At 33.7% G+C, this 17,673-nt stretch overlaps 3 protein-coding genes across 12 annotated transcripts; 2 read left to right on the plus strand and 1 right to left on the minus strand.

Annotated features, from left to right (window-relative positions):
- Positions 1–3,446: 3,446 nt before the first annotated feature.
- On the plus strand, positions 3,447–7,676 carry LOC110627423 (squalene epoxidase 3). 2 transcript variants are annotated; one of them, XM_021773723.2, is made up of 8 exons: positions 3,447–4,076; positions 4,827–4,938; positions 5,088–5,262; positions 5,354–5,522; positions 5,609–5,827; positions 6,581–6,856; positions 6,936–7,214; positions 7,293–7,676. In XM_021773723.2, exons 1-8 carry the CDS (start codon positions 3,579–3,581, stop codon positions 7,425–7,427), a joined length of 1,863 nt encoding a protein of 620 aa, XP_021629415.1. In that variant the 5' UTR covers positions 3,447–3,578; the 3' UTR covers positions 7,428–7,676. The 2 variants fall into 2 exon arrangements, with proteins under 2 accessions (XP_021629415.1, XP_043804507.1); XM_043948572.1 differs by lacking the exon at positions 5,609–5,827.
- Positions 7,677–8,546: 870 nt separating this feature from the next.
- LOC110628478 (putative pentatricopeptide repeat-containing protein At5g65820) lies at positions 8,547–13,709 on the plus strand. 6 transcript variants are annotated; one of them, XM_043948909.1, is made up of 3 exons: positions 8,547–11,551; positions 11,769–11,933; positions 12,721–13,709. In XM_043948909.1, the coding sequence occupies exon 1, from the start codon at positions 8,572–8,574 to the stop codon at positions 10,708–10,710; it is 2,139 nt and encodes a 712-aa protein (XP_043804844.1). In that variant the 5' UTR covers positions 8,547–8,571; the 3' UTR covers positions 10,711–11,551; positions 11,769–11,933; positions 12,721–13,709. The 6 variants fall into 6 exon arrangements, with proteins under 6 accessions (XP_043804844.1, XP_043804843.1, XP_043804846.1 ...); XM_043948908.1 differs by having other exon boundaries at positions 12,925–13,709; XM_043948911.1 differs by having other exon boundaries at positions 12,928–13,709.
- On the minus strand, positions 13,007–16,297 carry LOC110628479 (DUF21 domain-containing protein At2g14520). Of its 4 annotated transcripts, XM_021775150.2 has the most exons (11): positions 16,069–16,297; positions 15,769–15,845; positions 15,585–15,668; positions 15,341–15,454; positions 15,125–15,211; positions 14,886–15,025; positions 14,706–14,793; positions 14,423–14,496; positions 13,691–13,815; positions 13,344–13,603; positions 13,007–13,255 (listed from the first exon to the last, which is right to left on the minus strand). In XM_021775150.2, exons 1-11 carry the CDS (start codon positions 16,244–16,246, stop codon positions 13,211–13,213), a joined length of 1,272 nt encoding a protein of 423 aa, XP_021630842.1. In that variant the 5' UTR covers positions 16,247–16,297; the 3' UTR covers positions 13,007–13,210. The 4 variants fall into 4 exon arrangements, with proteins under 4 accessions (XP_021630842.1, XP_021630841.1, XP_021630840.1 ...); XM_021775149.2 differs by having other exon boundaries at positions 13,007–13,603; XM_021775148.2 differs by having other exon boundaries at positions 13,344–13,815.
- Positions 16,298–17,673: the final 1,376 nt, after the last annotated feature.

Genomic DNA, 17,673 nt, shown 5'->3' on the forward strand with positions numbered 1-17,673 from the left:
TGTCATCATCCGCAAAAAATGTATCCTCCTTAGGAATCTAGAGAGCTGAAGCCACTAAAATATTCTCTCCATTATTCACCCTCCACCTTATACCCCTTCGAATAAACTCCCTTGATGTCATCACAGTTTTCCAAACAAAACTAACATCATTACTTACATTGGCGGAAAATAAATAATCACTTGGGAAAAACTTTGCTTTAAACACTCTATAACAAAGAGTATTAAGATTTGTTAAAAACCTTCACAGTTGTTTGCCAAGTAAAGACAAATTAAAACTCCTAAAGTCCTGAAACCCTATACCCCCTCCTTCTTTTTACTACACATCTTCTCCCACGCTAGCCAATATTATATCTAAATCAATCTAAAAATTAAAGAAGCAATGATTAAATTAGAATTAAAATGTAGAATTGAATATAAAATGGTATTTGTTGATTAACCAATAAAATATTATAAAAGTTAGATAAAATATTTAAATTAATTCAATATAACTATCAAACTAGGATTTAATGGCTATACGCACACGCACCGGTTAACTCTGGTTAACTCTCTGTTTTATGTAGAGGTGTAAACGAAATAAACTGTTTGTGAGCTATTCAAAATTCGACTTGATAAAAGTTTGATCGGGTTCGACTCATTTTTTAAATGAGCCGAGCTCGAACTCACTGTTTAGACTCGTTTAATAAATTAGTCGAATTTGAATTTAACAGTATTCGGCTCGTTTAGACTCGCAAGCTGAGTCGTGAATAGGTTCATGAGGAGATTCGCGAATAAATTTGTTTGCTAATACTAATCTCAATCCCACATTAAAAGTTGAAGGGATATGGAGAATCGTGACTTCCCTACAACAACTCTTTTATTTTTTTTTTTCATTAGTTTTAAATTTGAGAGATTTTAATTAAATAAAAAAAATTTAATTTAAAAATTTCTTAATAACCTTATAATTTAAATTTGTTTATAATTTAAATAAATTTGAATTATATTGAGTTTTTTATAATATAGTCGATATCAAATTCGAGTTTTTTTAATGGAGTTTGAGTTGACTCGTTAATGTGATTAACAAATTTATTACGAACGGAGTTCGAACCGAGCTCGAATTTAATATTTATTTTATGAATCGAACTCGAGTTTATAAATGAAATTTGAGTTGAACTCGAATTCGACCTCGAACTTTTAAATTTATTTTCTAATCGAGTTTGAACTTATCAAAATTCGGCATATATACATTAAATTCATAAATAAGATTGAATTATTATCAAAATCATAATAATTTTGATAATGTATTCAGTCCTATATAAATTTTACTCCACATTAATGTGGGGTCTCAAATAACTTAATAGGACTTAATTTAAGTTGAATAATAGAAAAACCAATGTTGAATCCAGAAGAATTTGTTTAGATAAATTTTATTAACGCTAGAGCATGAAATGAACAGAATGAAAAATGTAAGGTGGGCCGTAGGATTCGAATCGGCATAATACAGGCCGTTAGCTAGGGCCCAAGGTCTCAATTTATAGTTCTGACTTTTCCAGTCCCCAAAAGGAAATGAAATTTATTTCAAATTAACATAAAATTTAAATTTTAAATAATCACTTTGAAAATTAAAATTTTATATTAATCCAGATTAATTATTTTTTAATTAATTTTCATTTTGTCCGAAACGAAAAACTTTTAATTCTTATTGACTTGAAAATTTTATTTTAAAAAATATAAATATAGTGTGATAATTAAAATAATTTCCTTTTCAAATAAAGTGATAAAAGAATTCAAAATTGAATTTACATTTTATTATTTTTTATTAAATTTATTTTTTAATTTAAAAATATTAATTGCTTAATTAAAGTACAGAGAAATAGAGAAAATAAAAATAAAAATAATAAGAAAGAGAGCCTCATTTGGATCGGTCCAGTCCAAATAGAAATCGAGTCCAATGGCTAATATCTTAGGGCAACGGTTTCATGGGGAGGTCCAAGGTCCACTCCATTTGGGAATTATGGGCCCTTCTTTTCGGTTTTTACCCGACCCATAATATTTTTCACAATTATTAAAAATAATTTAAATATTCATAAAAATATCGTATATATTTAAAATATTTATTTTTCTTTTAACTATTAAATAATATAATTATAAATTAAAAAGCGCATAATATAAATGGAGTATATAGAAATTTAAATATTAAATTTTAAAAATATAAAAATAATTTATTAATTATATTAAAATTTAAAATTTAAAATTTAAAATTTAAAATATAATTTAACATTTTACCGTTTGTTTTCCTGAGTGTGTTCTATAGCTTGTTTGCTGGGTATTTGGGTTGTGGAGGCAGATTTCCATTGCGGTCGGCGACACTGCCTCTTTGCCTGTTGCCGACTTCTATGAGGTTGAACTTAGCCTCCTATTATTTAGGCTGACATGTGGTGGGCCCTGGGACATTATTTCCGGAGTAATCTTAGACTCCACGTTGCTAAAGAATGTTCCAACTGTACGTGTGAATGTATCCTTCTTAGACTCCACGTTGCTAAAGAATGTCACACAAAATGTTCATGTGGTCCTAATGTATTTTTATAAAAAATGTGGCATGAATCTACGACATATCCCAACTTCATCATACATATGTTTTACTATAATTATATATTTTAAAATTTAAAATTTAATAAAAAAGTTATTATTTTTACATAATTATTGAAATTCAAATCATAAGCTATAATACATGAAATTAACAAATAAAAAAAAAGAAGAAAAGAGGCCACCACGCTGTCTTCCAGACACGTGGTGTCGATAAAATTAGAAAAATTGACGTGAAAAAGAAATAAATAAATGATTAAACATTACGTTTAAATAATTTGTTATACTCTTTATTAGGTTTAGCCATAAATTTATTGTTTATGTGCAGAATTAATTTATTTTTGAGGCATTTTATATATTAGTTCTTTATAAATTAAAAAAAAAAAAAAGAAATGTCGGTACAGGGTCTCAAGTGTATATTGATTAGGGTGGCCATGCACTTATGACGTCAATAACTTCCGGTTAGGTTTTCTTTAATTGCTCAACCATATATTTAATGCTTTCCTCCCTCCATTATCACATTACTTTGAGTTTTTTTATTCCTAATATTTGATATTTTATTAAGTGCCCTTAATAAAAGCAAAACTCTTTTGCCCTAATCTTTTCCTCTTTCACCCCATCTCTTCCTTCACCCAACTACGCTTTCTGTAGCCATCTCCGACAGCTACAGAAAACAAGTACCCATTAATAAGAATAATACCAAATATTATTGATGGTGTTGAAGATAAAGCCAAAACGCAGATTGCCTTTCTTTGAGGATGCAACCACTTGCTATAGTAATCTCAACCGTTAACTCAAATTGTTCAATAAAGGAGAATTACAATTAAATCCTTATAATTTTAAGAAATTTATTAATTCACTTTTATTTCAACATTACTCAATCAGTCAAATAAACGTAGAGTCCAATATTACCTTCTTCTTCTTCGTTTTCTTCTTCTTCTACTTTCATTCAGAGGTTGATGACAGCAAAAACACCCTTCTCTTCCAAATATACAACCAAAGAATAACAGCAATTAATGACTGCAGTCTCTCTCCACCTCCCACCTACACCACAACTTAACCCGTCTCTTTCTTTTCTCTATAAAACCACGTCACCTGCTCAATCTCCTCCGCTCTCTTTTCCCCTCGCCACCTCACCACCACTGTTTGCCTCCGTATTGACCTCAAGAAAAAGAAGACAAAGCAGCATTCTACTTGAGGCCACGAAAGTAACCCAAAAACCTGTTTTCTTTTCCGCTGCTTCTGGGACTCGTTCTTTTCACCATATAAATATGGCGTTTGTGATTGATAAGTTTATTCTTGGGACTTTCTTTGCCTCTATCTCTGTCTTTTTCCTTCTCTGCATTTTCCGCCGAAACCACCAGAACCTCAAGAACGAGCAGAAGTTCAAGGAAAAAGCCGCCTTCAAGACCCAAAATGATAATGTGCAAAGGCCAGAAGACGGCTCCGATCCTGACGTCATCATCGTCGGCGCTGGCGTCGCTGGTACAGCCCTCGCTTGTACGCTTGGCAAGGTATAAATTTTGTCCATTTTATACTTCTTTTCTTCTCATTATTTTCAAGATTGTAATATTTTCTTTACTGGCAAGCAAATTAATCCCTATTTCTCAGTAAAATATTGAATACCCAATCTTTTTTTAGTTTCTAATTTGAATTATTTTTTGTTAACTTGATTTATGGGATTTTCAAAGTAATTGTTCATGAAGTTTGTAGCACTTGAGATTTCACATGGTTTGCTTGTTTCTACCTAATCTGAAACAAAGCAGTTCATGCGTTTTGCAATGCTTGGATTGTCGTATTATTATATCTAATCTCGTTTGAAGGTGAAATGAGTTTTTGGCTTGTTGCTTTGATGTGCAACCTGCATGAAAGAGTTGAATAATAAAAAATCATTTATAAACTAAAAGAAAATTTTGTTTCTTTTCTAAAAAAAGCTTTTGAGATATATTAACTTTTACAACATAAAGTTACAAAATCTGCAATAGTTCTTTTCTTCTTTTGGGTTAAATTCATTGGATGTGTTCAAATACCAAATTAAGAGTACTAGCAAACCAAGCTTTCTATCCATGGTTGGCCAGTTAAATACTTCAGGGTTGAGAAATCCTGTAAATTTTGTTTGTTTTCCATGTGAATAGACGTATGAGCCATCGTTGAACCTGAACTTGGTTTACCATCATATGGGTATGTTAAGGATTTTGTTTCAGCCTAACAAATGACCTTCAAACTAGAAGCTTTGATTTTACCATTTTTCATGCAAATTGCAGGATGGAAGACGAGTTCAAGTGATAGAAAGAGACTTGACAGAGCCTGACAGAATCGTGGGTGAACTGCTCCAGCCAGGGGGATATCTAAAATTAATTGAATTGGGACTTGAGGGTAATGATTTAAAGTTAATAAAATGTGAAAATTTCAAGATTGTTGAAGAATGTTTCTGTGAGCAATCTTGGACAAGATTATCATTTTGCTTTTCTTACATCTCTTCCTTTTTGGTGTGAAAATGTAACACAAGCACACTCATACTGCAGATTGTGTAGAGGAAATTGATGCCCAGCGAGTGCTTGGCTATGCTCTCTTCAAAGATGGTAAAAATACTAGACTCTCATATCCACTGGAAAATTTTCATTCTGATATTGCTGGGAGGAGCTTCCATAATGGACGTTTTATTCAGAGAATGAGAGAAAAAGCTGCCACCATTCCCAAGTATTTGTTTTTCCTTGTTACTTTACCAATTTGGATAGTATGCATATTTTTTTTCCTCTTCTTTTTAATTTATTTGTAAATTTTCATCCAGTGTAAAGCTAGTGCAAGGAACAGTGACATCCCTGCTTGAAGAAAATGGGACTATTAAGGGTGTTCAGTACAAAACTAAGGATGGTCAAGAACATAGAGCCTATGCTCCTCTTACTGTTGTCTGTGATGGTTGCTTCTCAAATCTGCGTCGCTCTCTATGCAATCCTAAGGTGATTTATTCCCCGTAATTGTCAAAATTGATTGCAATTTTGTTTAAGTATGTCAGTTCAATTGAAAAAATATAAACTCATGGCAGGTAGCTGTGCCTTCTTGCTTTGTGGGTTTAATTTTGGAGAACTGTCAGCTCCCTTTTGCAAATCATGGACATGTTATCTTAGCAGATCCTTCGCCGATTTTGTTTTATCCAATTAGCAGCACAGAGGTTCGCTGTTTGGTTGATGTACCAGGTCAAAAATTACCTTCCATTGCTAATGGTGAAATGGCCAAGTATTTGAAAGACGTGGTAGCACCACAGGTGATCTGCTCATCTGTCTCCTGTCTCCTGTCTCCTGTCTATCTGTCTGAGTATCTCGATGTGTATAGGTGTAAATGTACCAAGCTTAGTTGAGTTTTGAAAAATTTAAAAGAAATTTATCTATTTTAAACTCACACCGAATATTAAAAAGTTTATATTTAATTCATTGAACTAAATAAAATAAAATTAAGTCAATATTTTATGGAACCTAATTGAAAAGTTCACCAACCATTTTTAATTTACTTATCGATATAATAAATTTTAATTTAAAGTAATAAATTTAAAATTAATTAATTTTAGTTAAATAAATACGTATACAATTTAGTTCCAGCATGTGCAAAAAACGACTATTAAATTTTAAGTATTTGAATATTTGCAAACTCTAAAAGTATAATCAAACTTTGCATAATTGACATTTTAAAAACTTAGCTTTTGCTCATAAAAGTTTATGCACACTTTGAATTCAACTTACTTAATGAGTTTATCTATGAGTCTAGTCATTTGCTTAGAAATAAGCTAAATTTATGGGTCTAATGAGCCAAATATTATGAGTCCAAACTCGGCTCGGCTCATTTACTAAACGAGTATAAAATCTAATTTCAAACTTGTTTAAATTTGAATTATTTAAAAGTTGAATCGAGTCGAGTCGAATTTTAATCAAGTCCAAACTCTAATAACTCACGAATAGTTTAGCTCGTTTACGCCTCTATCTATACCTGCACATGATTTTGAATGAGGAATTTTATGTTTCAGATTCCACCACAGCTTCATGATGCCTTCATTTCTGCAATAGATAAAGGTAATATCAGAACCATGCCAAATAGAAGCATGCCAGCTGATCCTCATCCGACTCCGGGAGCCCTTCTAATGGGTGACGCCTTCAATATGCGACATCCATTAACCGGCGGAGGAATGACTGTGGCACTGTCTGATATTGTTGTGCTTCGAGACCTTCTACATCCATTATGTGATCTTAATGATGCAGATTCTCTAGCTAAATACCTTGAATCCTTTTATACATTGCGCAAGGTAAGCTTAATTATGTATAGCTTTGTTATGCATTTCTATAATAACCTGAGACCAAAATCAATGGTTTTTTTTCTGGCAGCCTGTGGCGTCGACGATAAATACACTGGCAGGAGCCTTGTATAAAGTATTCTCTGCCTCCCCCGATGAGGCGAGGAAGGAAATGCGCGAAGCATGCTTTGACTATTTAAGCCTTGGAGGTATATTTTCATCAGGACCTGTGGCTTTACTCTCTGGTCTTAACCCACGGCCACTGAGCTTAGTCCTCCATTTCTTTGCTGTTGCAATATATGGTGTTGGTCGACTACTGCTTCCATTTCCTTCACCTAAAGCCATCTGGATTGGAGCTAGAATAATTTCAGTAAGTATCTTTTATCCTTTATATTTTGATGATCATAGATCTGAACAGATGATAATAGAGTGACTTGCCATCTTGCAGAGTGCTTCAGGAATTATTTTTCCCATAATCAGAGCTGAAGGAGTGAGACAAATGTTCTTCCCTGCAACTGTTCCTGCAATATACAGACATCCTCCTGTTGATGATAAATCAGATGATGTGCAGAAATCAAGGTAGCTTTTGGCTTTCACAGTCAGATATCTGCAAGTTCCCTATTGATAAACTAGCATTCAGCAATGAATGAAGGTGCAAACTGTATCTGCTAAGAAGTATCATCGTTGTTCTTGGTCTTCAATAAGTAGAAACAATTGTTTAATAATGAGAAGCTTCTCGATGAATAAGCTCCAAGAGAAATTGAGGGAGGTGTTGTAAGGACACAAGTCCCAGGAATAATTTTAGGCCAACAAGTTGTGGTTTTCTCGTAACTAGGCTGTTGTGTTATGTGCATTTCTTCACATGTGAAAAATAATTTTAGGCCAAGAAATATAATTTTATAGTATAAAATATGTAAAAGTATTATATTATTTTATTAAAATAAAATAATAAATAATTTGTATTACATATAAGTATGAAAAATTAGCTATTGTGGAAGAGACCTATCGTTAATGTAGAAGAGTTATATATTTATTTCTGTGGTGGGCTCTTATTTAAATTTTATTAATTCGGTTATTTCGAGATTTTAATGATTTATGCTCTAGAGATGAGAAAGAAAGATGAACATTTTTGCCAAATTATCTTATACAGGGGTTTAGACAGGCACTTAAGGAGCATTTTTACCAAATTATCTTATGCAGTAATTTAATTTTAAATAATTATAAATTTTTGTTATACTCTAAAATTGATATTTTTGTTATATGGGTTTATCGTAATACTCTCATATTTTAACTACAAAATCTATTTGATATAATCATCTCTCTGTCTAGAATAATATCTTTTTTGTTTGATAAAATTTTATTATTATAATCAATAGAATTATTTTTTAAAAAAATAAGTAAGAAAAATTAGCTATAATTTAATTATATAGTATTTAATTTATTATAATCTGAAAATCTATTTGATATAATTATCTATCAGTCTAGAATGATATCTTTTTTATTTGATAAAATTTTATTATTACAATCAATAGATTTATTTTTAAAAAAAATAAGTTTCAAACATTAGTTATAATTTAATTATATAGTATTTAATTTATTATAATCTGAAAAGAAATTAATTGAATTAAATTTTAACAAAATTCTTATTTTAAACGGAGAGAAGACGACTTTTTTTATTGGACAGTGTTGTTCCATTTCGATGCAGGCCGAAAAGCCTGCAATTTGGTATGGATTATATACTTTCCAAATGGTTATTGGGCTTCATAGTGGGCTTTCCTCTTGTCATTGGGCTTTCCAAACGTCTAACGGCGTCGTTTTTAACTTTCCTTCTGAGATTCCTCCCTAGAAAGTGGAAAATGCGACGATGTGCAGTTGGAGTCGAAGAGACCTCACTCGCTCGCAGAAGAGAAATGCGGAGACTCTCCTTGAAAATCAGCTCTTTTCTTAATAAACACTGTTGTCATCAGTCACTTCCCTCTAATTCAACAAGTTCCTCGCTTAATCTCATTCACAGACAGTTATACCAGAAAGCTCACGAACCCATCAAAGAAAATTCTGCATCTAACAATCCAAGAAATGGGTTTGGTATTGTGTGTCTCAAAACTCAAGAAGGGAGCTTTAAAGATGGGGACGACAGCAGCAGCAACAACGTTGATGAATTCGGAAGAGATGTCGAAAAGGTGTACAGAATCCTCAGAAATTTTCATTCTAGAGTTCCAAAATTAGAGCTTGCCTTGCATAATTCTGGTGTTGTAATGCGCGCGGGCTTAACCGAACGGGTATTAAATCGCTGTGGTGATGCAGGGAATTTGGGGTACAGGTTCTTTGTGTGGGCTTCAAAGCAGCCCGGCTATAGACATAGTTATGAAAATTATAAAGCTATGGTTAAGATTTTCAGTAAAATGAGACAATTTGGTGCAGTTTGGGCCTTGCTAGAAGAAATGAGGAAAGATAATAGTGTGTTGATAACGAGTGAATTGTTTGTTGTTTTGATGCGGAGGTTTGCTTCCGCTAGATTGGTTCAAAAAGCAATTGAGGTATTAGATGAGATGCCGAAATATGGATGTGAGCCTGATGAGTATGTGTTTGGTTGTTTATTGGATGCATTATGTAAAAATGGTAGTGTAAAGCAGGCTGCTTCGCTTTTTGAGGACATGAGAGTGAGGTTTAGACCAAGCTTGAATCACTTTACTTCTTTGTTATATGGTTGGTGTAGAGAAGGAAAGTTAATGGAGGCTAAGCATGTTCTGGTGCAAATGCGGGAAGCAGGGTTTGAGCCGGATATTGTGGTTTACAACAATCTTTTAATTGGCTATACCATGGCAGGAAAAATGGCAGATGCTTTTGATTTGTTGAAGGAGATGAGGAGGAAGGGGTGTGAACCTAATGCAAATTCCTATACTATTTTGATTCAGGCACTAAGCGGGCAAGAGAAGATGGATGAGGCAATGAGAGTTTTTGTTGAGATGGAAAGGAGTGGTTGCGAGGCAGATATTGTGGCTTATGCTGCATTAATAAGTGGGTTTTGCAAGTGGGGTAAAATTAATAGGGCATATCAGATTATAGATACTATGATAGAGAAAGGGCATATGCCTAATCAACTGATTTACTTGCACATAATGTTGGCTCATGAGAAGAAAGAAGAGTTGGATGAGTGTATGGAATTGAAGGGGAAAATGCAGAAGGTAGGCTGTGTTCCTGATCTCAACATTTACAATGTAGTGATTAGGTTGGCTTGCAAGTTGGGGGAAGTGGATGAGGGTGCTCGTGTTTGGAATGAAATGGAAGCAAATGGCTTTAGTCCAGGGTTGGACTCTTTTGTTATTCTGATTCATGGGTTTATTGGCCAGGATTGTTTGGTTGAGGCTTGTGAGTATTTCAAAGAAATGGTTGGAAGAGGCCTTTTATATGCTCCTCAATATGGTATCTTGAAGGAGTTGTTGAATGCTCTGCTGAGAGGTAAGAAGCTTGAAATGGCTAAAGATGTATGGAGTTGCATTGTTACCAAAGGATGTGAGCTTAATACAGATGCTTGGACAATTTGGATTCATGCACTATTTTCAAATGGACATGTGAAAGAGGCTTGTTCATATTGTTTGGATATGATGGATGCAGATGTAATGCCAAAGCCAGAAACTTTTGCTAAGCTCATGCGTGGTCTAAGGAAATTGTATAACAGGCAGTTTGCAGTAGAGATCACAGAAAAGGTGAGAAAGATGGCTGCAGATAGACAGACCAGTTTCAAAATGTATAAACGACGAGGGGAGAGGGATTTAAAAGAAAAGGTTAAGGCAAAAAGTGATGGGAGAAAGAGGAGGGCTCGAAGACGCCAGTGGGGGAAGCCCCGTGGTAAAGCTAGCATCTAGTTTAATAACTAGATGTTGCTGAGCTAAGATTGTTTGGATGAGAACGGTTCCAGCCAGTGTGTGCACTTGCCATGACTGGACATGGAGGTGCCTTCTCTATAAGTAATCTTTGTAACTTTCTTTTTGCCTTCTCTGATTTGTATTTCCTCTGGCCTGATATTCTTTTAGGCAGGTACTAGTAATGCTGTTAAGTCATGACTAATAGGATCCATATCAATGCCAGCTTGAGTTTTATCTTATACAGGAGTTCTTAAACTAATTTTGCCCTTCTCCTGAGGAACTTCTAGTTATGTACTGGGAAAATGTACTTTTGGTGTCCAGGAATTTAGAAAAGTGATTGATATATAAAAAGGATGTGGTGGCTTAGTCAGGATCATCATTTGGAAAACATTCCCAGTTGCAAAGTTCAGTATATGACTATATTCCAAGTTTCCTGTTCGGAATGATTTTTTACTAGAATTCTATCAATGTCATTAAAAGAATTCAATTCATTTGAATTCTAAATGCTTGCAATGCAATTATTGACAAATAAAATAATTTCCTTGTTTTCCTATTTTGGTTTATATGCAAAGGAACAAATATAACTTAAAATAGTGGTGTTTTAGGATTTTTAATAGACACCTCACTTGCAAAATAATGCCATTTTTTGGCATGAAGTCTTTTTTTTTTTTCGAAATGACTTTTTTTAACTAAAATAATTGAATTATATTAATTTTAAACTTACCAAACATGAGAATTGGTCAAATAGAATTCAATTCATTTGAATTCTTTCGTTTTAAACTTTCCAGATACTCCTTGAAGTTTTTTCATTTTTGCAAGTGTCAGCATACTCATAAACCAGGTTTGTAAGCATTTGCAATTGCTGCGTAGACATTTTCTATGTTCAAATGCACTCAATATATTACTAGAGTAGCTTTTTGTTGGAACAGGATGTAAAAATTGCATGGTAGGCTATGCATGGCTGCACAAACATGCATATGCACATGTATTAGGTTAATCATTTTTAACTTCTGTGGATTCGTCTCCTCTCATGCTCATTTGTGTTCTGAACATCATAGATGTGGAGCAGAAGCTTTGTTATCCTGCTAGAAGAAGTTTGATATTTAGAAGGGTGACACAAGGCTGGTGAAAAATGTTGCATGCGCATTTTCATCACAAATATATTGGAGAACTGAGGGCTGCTTCACTTCATGGTGATCGTGTTCTCTCGGATGTCATATTTTGTAAGTTGACTTATGGTTGTAGTGGATGCATTTTCATTTCCTTTTCAATGCTTGAAAAGTTTAAAGTTTTTTCCCTTCTAAATATTGTTAACTTTGTCCTTCGCTGTTGGTTGAATATTTTTAACTCTGAGGCATTCTTTTTGTGTCATTTTATTCATGAAAGGATCACTTATGGTTCTGGCTTAGTTGGGCTATATCATTGAGAAGTGACCCCTAGTTAAGTTGATGGTGTTTGAGCATGATCCATCAGGCTTATTCCTACATTGTGTCTATTCTTTAATTCCCATACTGCTTGTCTTATTTGATGACCCATGGTTATCATTGACTCCCATGTGCATGCCAAATGGTTTCATCTGTGATGCATTATAGATTTATTGTTGTAGGTTTTGAGAGGGCGTATGGTGCCTTTGAGTATGTGAATATTTGTCGTTCCTAGTCATAGAGTTAAGTCTTTGAAGGAAAATATGCAGTTCCTTTTCTTTGCTCTGAAAATGAAGAAGGAAGGGGAAAAAAAAAGATGTTGGTAGGTGTATCATAATTTTTTAATAACAATTAGAAGTTGCATGTTGTCTAACTGAAATCAGTTTTTTTGAGGATAGATAGACAAATATCCCTTCAAGTAAAATTCAGGCCCATCTGTATGATAGCTCTTGTCAATTGAATTTGCTGAAATGAGAACAGAAAGAGGCTATGTTATTTGCATCCCTATATTCATGCATTCGTGACTGCCTTCCCTTGCTATCATGAAAAGAATTTGTGGATTTTGTGGTTTTTTTTTCCTTGCTAGGTGGAGATGCTGCAAAGGTTTTGTTTTCTATTCCAATTCAGATAGTCAGGATCTTTCTTGAGATTTTCTATTATTATACACTTTTTTCCCTTGATAATCTTCTTTTGTTATGCACTTGCTAGAAATATTTCCAGGTGGATTTAAATCCAATGCAAATTGTTACCATGAACACTTCTTAGTTCTTATATAACTATATTATTGCAGCAGGTCCCCATGCAGACCTATGAAAATCTGATCAATATTGTGATGACCTGACTCGGTACATTGAAAAATCTCTGTTCTCAGATTGTTCAAAAGTCCTAAGTCTTCTTTTTTCCGTTTTATTTTTTGGCTGTCAATCATCAAAGGTATGGATCAGCAGTAACAAAAGCAAGCAGAGAGTACAGATAGCTACATTAATGATGCTACTGAGCCCAGCTTCTGCTGGTTCAATTTTACAAATGTTTTGGCTTCTGAATGCAAAATGAAGTCCGTCATTCTGGTTAGGAAATTAGTGATTCCCATCACGATAATCTGTCTCGTCGAAGATCTCCTCCTGTGTGCAAGATAAGTGGGCATGAAATCTTTGTTGTGATAAACATATCTTTGAAAAAGGAAAAGCAAAGGTGAGAAAATTCACGTACTTGTAACAGCTCTTCAATTACATCTTCCAATGTTATTATGCCAATGGCCTTCCCTTCTTCACTGAGACTTGGGAGGTGATCGTCATCGATATGCAGGACTTCTGAGTGAACCCCATTTGCCCATTTCTTGTGCTTTGAGTAACACCTGTGCAGATTTGTATCGCTGCTAAGACTCTTCAGCTTCTTGAGTGATCTGTTGCTCTTTAAACTTTGTTTGTGTGCGACAATATCGCCATCAATGTCCACCCTCACATCCCTCACTAAATTATTTTGTATTTTAGGGCATGTATTAGTTTCCATAAAGAGAATTGTCTTGGAGACTAAAGAAGCACACCCTTGTTGCTTACCATGATTAGTGCTTTTGCCAGCTGATTGCTCTGTGTCATCGTGTTGTCTTATGACGACAGCCATATGGCTATGACCCTTCTGAAACTCATTTAGTATGTCATAAAGAGGCATTGTCTCTGAAACCCTGCCATATAAGCGTATGCAAATCGTTAGGAGAATTCAACAGAATTCATTCATACAATTATCTTTAGACAGGAAAGCATTGCAATATCAGGCCTGAGGGGCGGCCAAAGCAAGATGACTTCTGAATCAGTCCCCAGTTGCTGTTAGAAAGAAACAAACTATGGGCAAGAACTAGGAGTTGATTTTTGTTTGACAAGCCTAAACAGAAAGGAAAATAGTGCATCCAGATTAATGTTCGTTTTCGTAGAATATGATTATTTCTGTTTTAAGTCTCAAATCTCTGTCACAATCTGCTGGATTAGATGAATCAGAAGTGTCGGTATAAAGGACCCTATACAAGGAAGTCCTTAACTATAATGGGAATGATTGAAGCTTAGATAATTAGCATAGAACATCTTCAATGATTTTCTTTGACAGAAAGACTCATATAGGATAATGCTTTCGTGGATTCTGGATTAGCAAGACTCAATTTAAGCATCTACCACCTTGCAATCTCATAACTTTTCTGCTTTTGCCAGTTACATGTTAACTTTAAAATCTCAAGTTATTGTAAAAGCGATGTAGAGAAGATGAAAACATGAGCTACATGTAGAACAAATTGAATATACCTTGGGATTTTGCGAATAGTTACATTCTTCACAGGAACTTCATCTTCTGGATGAATAGTTAACAAGTTCTTGGCCTGTAATTTGGTTAAATATCAGTAAAGGCTTAGTTTTACATGCATCCTGATGCAGGAAATGGATTGCAAATACGACAGGAAACCCTGTTAAGCTGTGATGTGAAGCAGGGCAAAGGACTATGGTTAAATGAAATGGAATTAAATAAAACGAAAGAACCCAAGAGTGAAATGAGATGGGAATATCATGAGATAACTTGGCAAGTGGTTACCAAGACAAGTCCAATTAGGTTTTCTGGATGATCATGATAAACGGGTACTCTGCTATGCCCTTTCTCCAAAATTAACATCATCAAATCACTGCAAATTAGCTGTTGGCAATTGAGGAAGGTGCTTTATTCTCTAGAAAATCAAAGCCCTTAAATTCCTAGATGAAAACAACACTTACGTACCGATCAAGTTTAGCATTTATGTCAATAGAAAAGGTTTCAGAAATGGGTGTCATTGCATCTCTTGCTTTTTTCTCAGTGAGTTCAAGTGCTCCTGCAATGATCGTTGTCTCATCTCTTGTGAGTTCTCCTCCTTTTCCAGCCTGCCCACAAGGATTCCCAGAAATTAACATGAGTAATGGAATCATAAGAAAATAAAAAAATTAGTATGCCTTGTTGTTCTTGATCAAGACAACACATACCTCATTACCATGCAAATGCACAAGTGTTTTCAACTCGGCTCTGCGGAAAAGAGCATCATGTCCATGTCCCAGCAAAAAGTCTAGCAGCTAGTGAAATTTGTATCAAAATCAGGATTCTTGATCAATCAAGCTGTTATGTTCAATATTCGGAAGTTCACTGTCTAGAAAACTAAATAATGGCTACCTACTGATAGCTGAAAGGGAAAAATCAATTACCTTGCTTATTGGATATGCAACAGGGAAACAAATACAAACAAGAACTTGAACAATTGGAGCTACTGCTGCACCAATTGCCAAACCATACCTTGAACAAACAGCTTGGGGAATTATCTGTGAATGAAATTGCCAATTCCAATCAGGCTATACTATAAATAGTTGAACCATTGTATAGCAAAATTGCAGTCTTTTTATCTGATATTCCCAAAAAAATATCATTTTATATTATGAAAATGAAACTGACCTCACCAAATAAAAGTATCAAGGTCACAGAAATAAGAATGGCACCCCAAGCTGATACCAGACCATCCAAAAAAATAGGTAGTGCCTGCAAAACAAACAGTTACGAACACTTATGATTGCAACCCTCGAAGTATATTTGAAAGTTTTAGAGTTTAAACTTGAAAAGACACAGCGTTTTCAATCACCTCCATAGCAGCAGCATTACAGATTAATAAGGTGCAGAGCAGCAGGTGCTGTCTTTTCACAACTGGCAGTATTTTTGCTGCAGGAAAGCACATAGGCTATAAAACCATTGAATGATTTAATAATCGAGATGAGTGATTTCACCACTCTTCTCTTTAGATGAGGTCGGAATTCGATTCTCGTTGCTGGAAGTATTTTAGCGCTTAATAGACTGATCCAGTACAAATATACTAATACATGTTATTATAAAAAAAAAAAAAATTACAATGATCCCTGGAAAGTTGATTGAAATGAATAATTACCTGCATGCTTACGATCAGTAGGCATTCCAGACTTGGCAAGAACCTCAAGATCGACGAGGCTCATAGACATGAGACCTAAGGTGAGTCCAGACATCAACCCGGCAAACAATACCAGGAAAATAGCAATGGCAATGTGGACGAAGAACCCAGTTCCACAGCAACTAAACTCCACTACCATAGATTTTTTCTTCTCTTTTCTGTGTGTTCTTTGTATATAGGAAGGAGGTCTGTAAGAGAGGTTTACTGGTCACTTAAATAATGTCAATTTATAGCAAAATCAAGTGTTAGGTGGGTCATGAGTAATGAGACTTGCTGGACAAGAGTACAGTAAAATCAGATTCTCATGCATGTTGTTCCACTAATGCCATGAGATTATGGATTCGAGTCAGCCTATTTGCAAAGTTAGGAGAAAGTTGACATCAAGTATGAGACTGTTTCATGTAAAGTTGATACAGGTAAAACTGTTATTTGGTGTCTATAATATTAGAAAATTTATTAATTAATTTATTAATTTTAAAAAATATTTAAAAAAATTTATTAATTAATCTCTTTATTAATTTTAGCTTTTAAATATTATAAAAAAAATTTAAATTACTCCCGTTACCAAAAAATTAATTAATAGTCTTTTTATAATAGCGTGAGAATAATTAATGAATTTTTTTTAAATTATAAAAATTAAATAATAAAATATTTATAGTTAAAATTAAATGAAAGATTAATTAATAATTTTTAAAAAATATTTTAATATATTTTTTTAAATTAAAAAATTAACTAATATTTTTTTATAATATAAAGATTAAATAATAAATTTTTACAAACAGATTTTGAAGGGTTGAGATTTGACTGTGTATGAACAGTGTGAAAGAAACAGAAGGCATTTGTTCTGATGTGAGTTTTGGTCCCACTTCCAATGGATAAGCTACATAACAATTCATGTGCTGCGGGGCCTCCCTCCTGAAATCGCTTTTGCTTTTTTTTGTTTTTTTTCTTTTTTCTTTTTTTAATCTGAGATAGAAGAAAAACACCCGTTGTAATGTTTTTCTTCTATCTCAGACCCCCCCCCCCAAAAAAAAGAAAGACAAAGCAAAAGCTAGAGTCTCATGGGCTATGGATTATTTCAGCATAGATGGATGCTTGAAAAACAACCCTAGGCTCTCATGGGCTATGGATTTCTGGTTTTGTAATAAATTTGGCATTGACCATCTATGGGACTAAAACCCCACAATAATATAATTAATTTTATATGAAAATTAATTCGAGACTCATTTCATTGTATCTTAAATTGATTATAAAATTGATTTTAAACAAGAATCATTATAGAATAATCTTAAGTCAAACAAAACATTAAAATTGTTGATTAAACATTTGCTTATATATTCTAAGAAGTATAGCACTCACAGATTTAATATGATTATAAATACATTTGAGTAAATTTGAGAAGTTTCAGTTTTATTCTATCAATTTTCAATCTTAATTTTTTATGTTTTATTCTTATATGAGAGGGTTTTAGTGACTGTCTCTAAGGTTTCAATTATATTTTATCAATTCCCTATCCTAATTTTTTATGCTTTATTCTTACATGAGAGGGTTTTAGTAACTGCCTCT

The sequence above is a fragment of the Manihot esculenta genome, chromosome 12, assembly GCF_001659605.2.
Source record: "Manihot esculenta cultivar AM560-2 chromosome 12, M.esculenta_v8, whole genome shotgun sequence".
In the NCBI taxonomy this organism is placed as follows: Eukaryota; Viridiplantae; Streptophyta; class Magnoliopsida; order Malpighiales; family Euphorbiaceae; genus Manihot; species Manihot esculenta.

Bases quoted from the DNA above. Each gene is read 5' to 3' on its own strand.
- LOC110627423 (XM_021773723.2), top strand. From the start codon at position 3,579: ATGACTGCAGTCTCTCTCCACCTCCCACCTACACCACAACTTAACCCG. The intron at 4,939-5,087 runs GTAATGATTTAA...CTCATACTGCAG, and splicing joins AATTGAATTGGGACTTGAGG to ATTGTGTAGAGGAAATTGAT. The intron at 5,263-5,353 runs GTATTTGTTTTT...ATTTTCATCCAG, and splicing joins AAAGCTGCCACCATTCCCAA to TGTAAAGCTAGTGCAAGGAA.
- LOC110628479 (XM_021775147.2), bottom strand. From the start codon at position 16,246: ATGGTAGTGGAGTTTAGTTGCTGTGGAACTGGGTTCTTCGTCCACATT. The intron at 15,212-15,340 runs GTAATTGATTTT...AAATTTCACTAG, and splicing joins TTGCATATCCAATAAGCAAG to CTGCTAGACTTTTTGCTGGG. The intron at 14,794-14,885 runs GTACGTAAGTGT...GCTAATTTGCAG, and splicing joins ATAAATGCTAAACTTGATCG to TGATTTGATGATGTTAATTT.
- LOC110628478 (XM_043948906.1), top strand. From the start codon at position 8,572: ATGGATTATATACTTTCCAAATGGTTATTGGGCTTCATAGTGGGCTTT.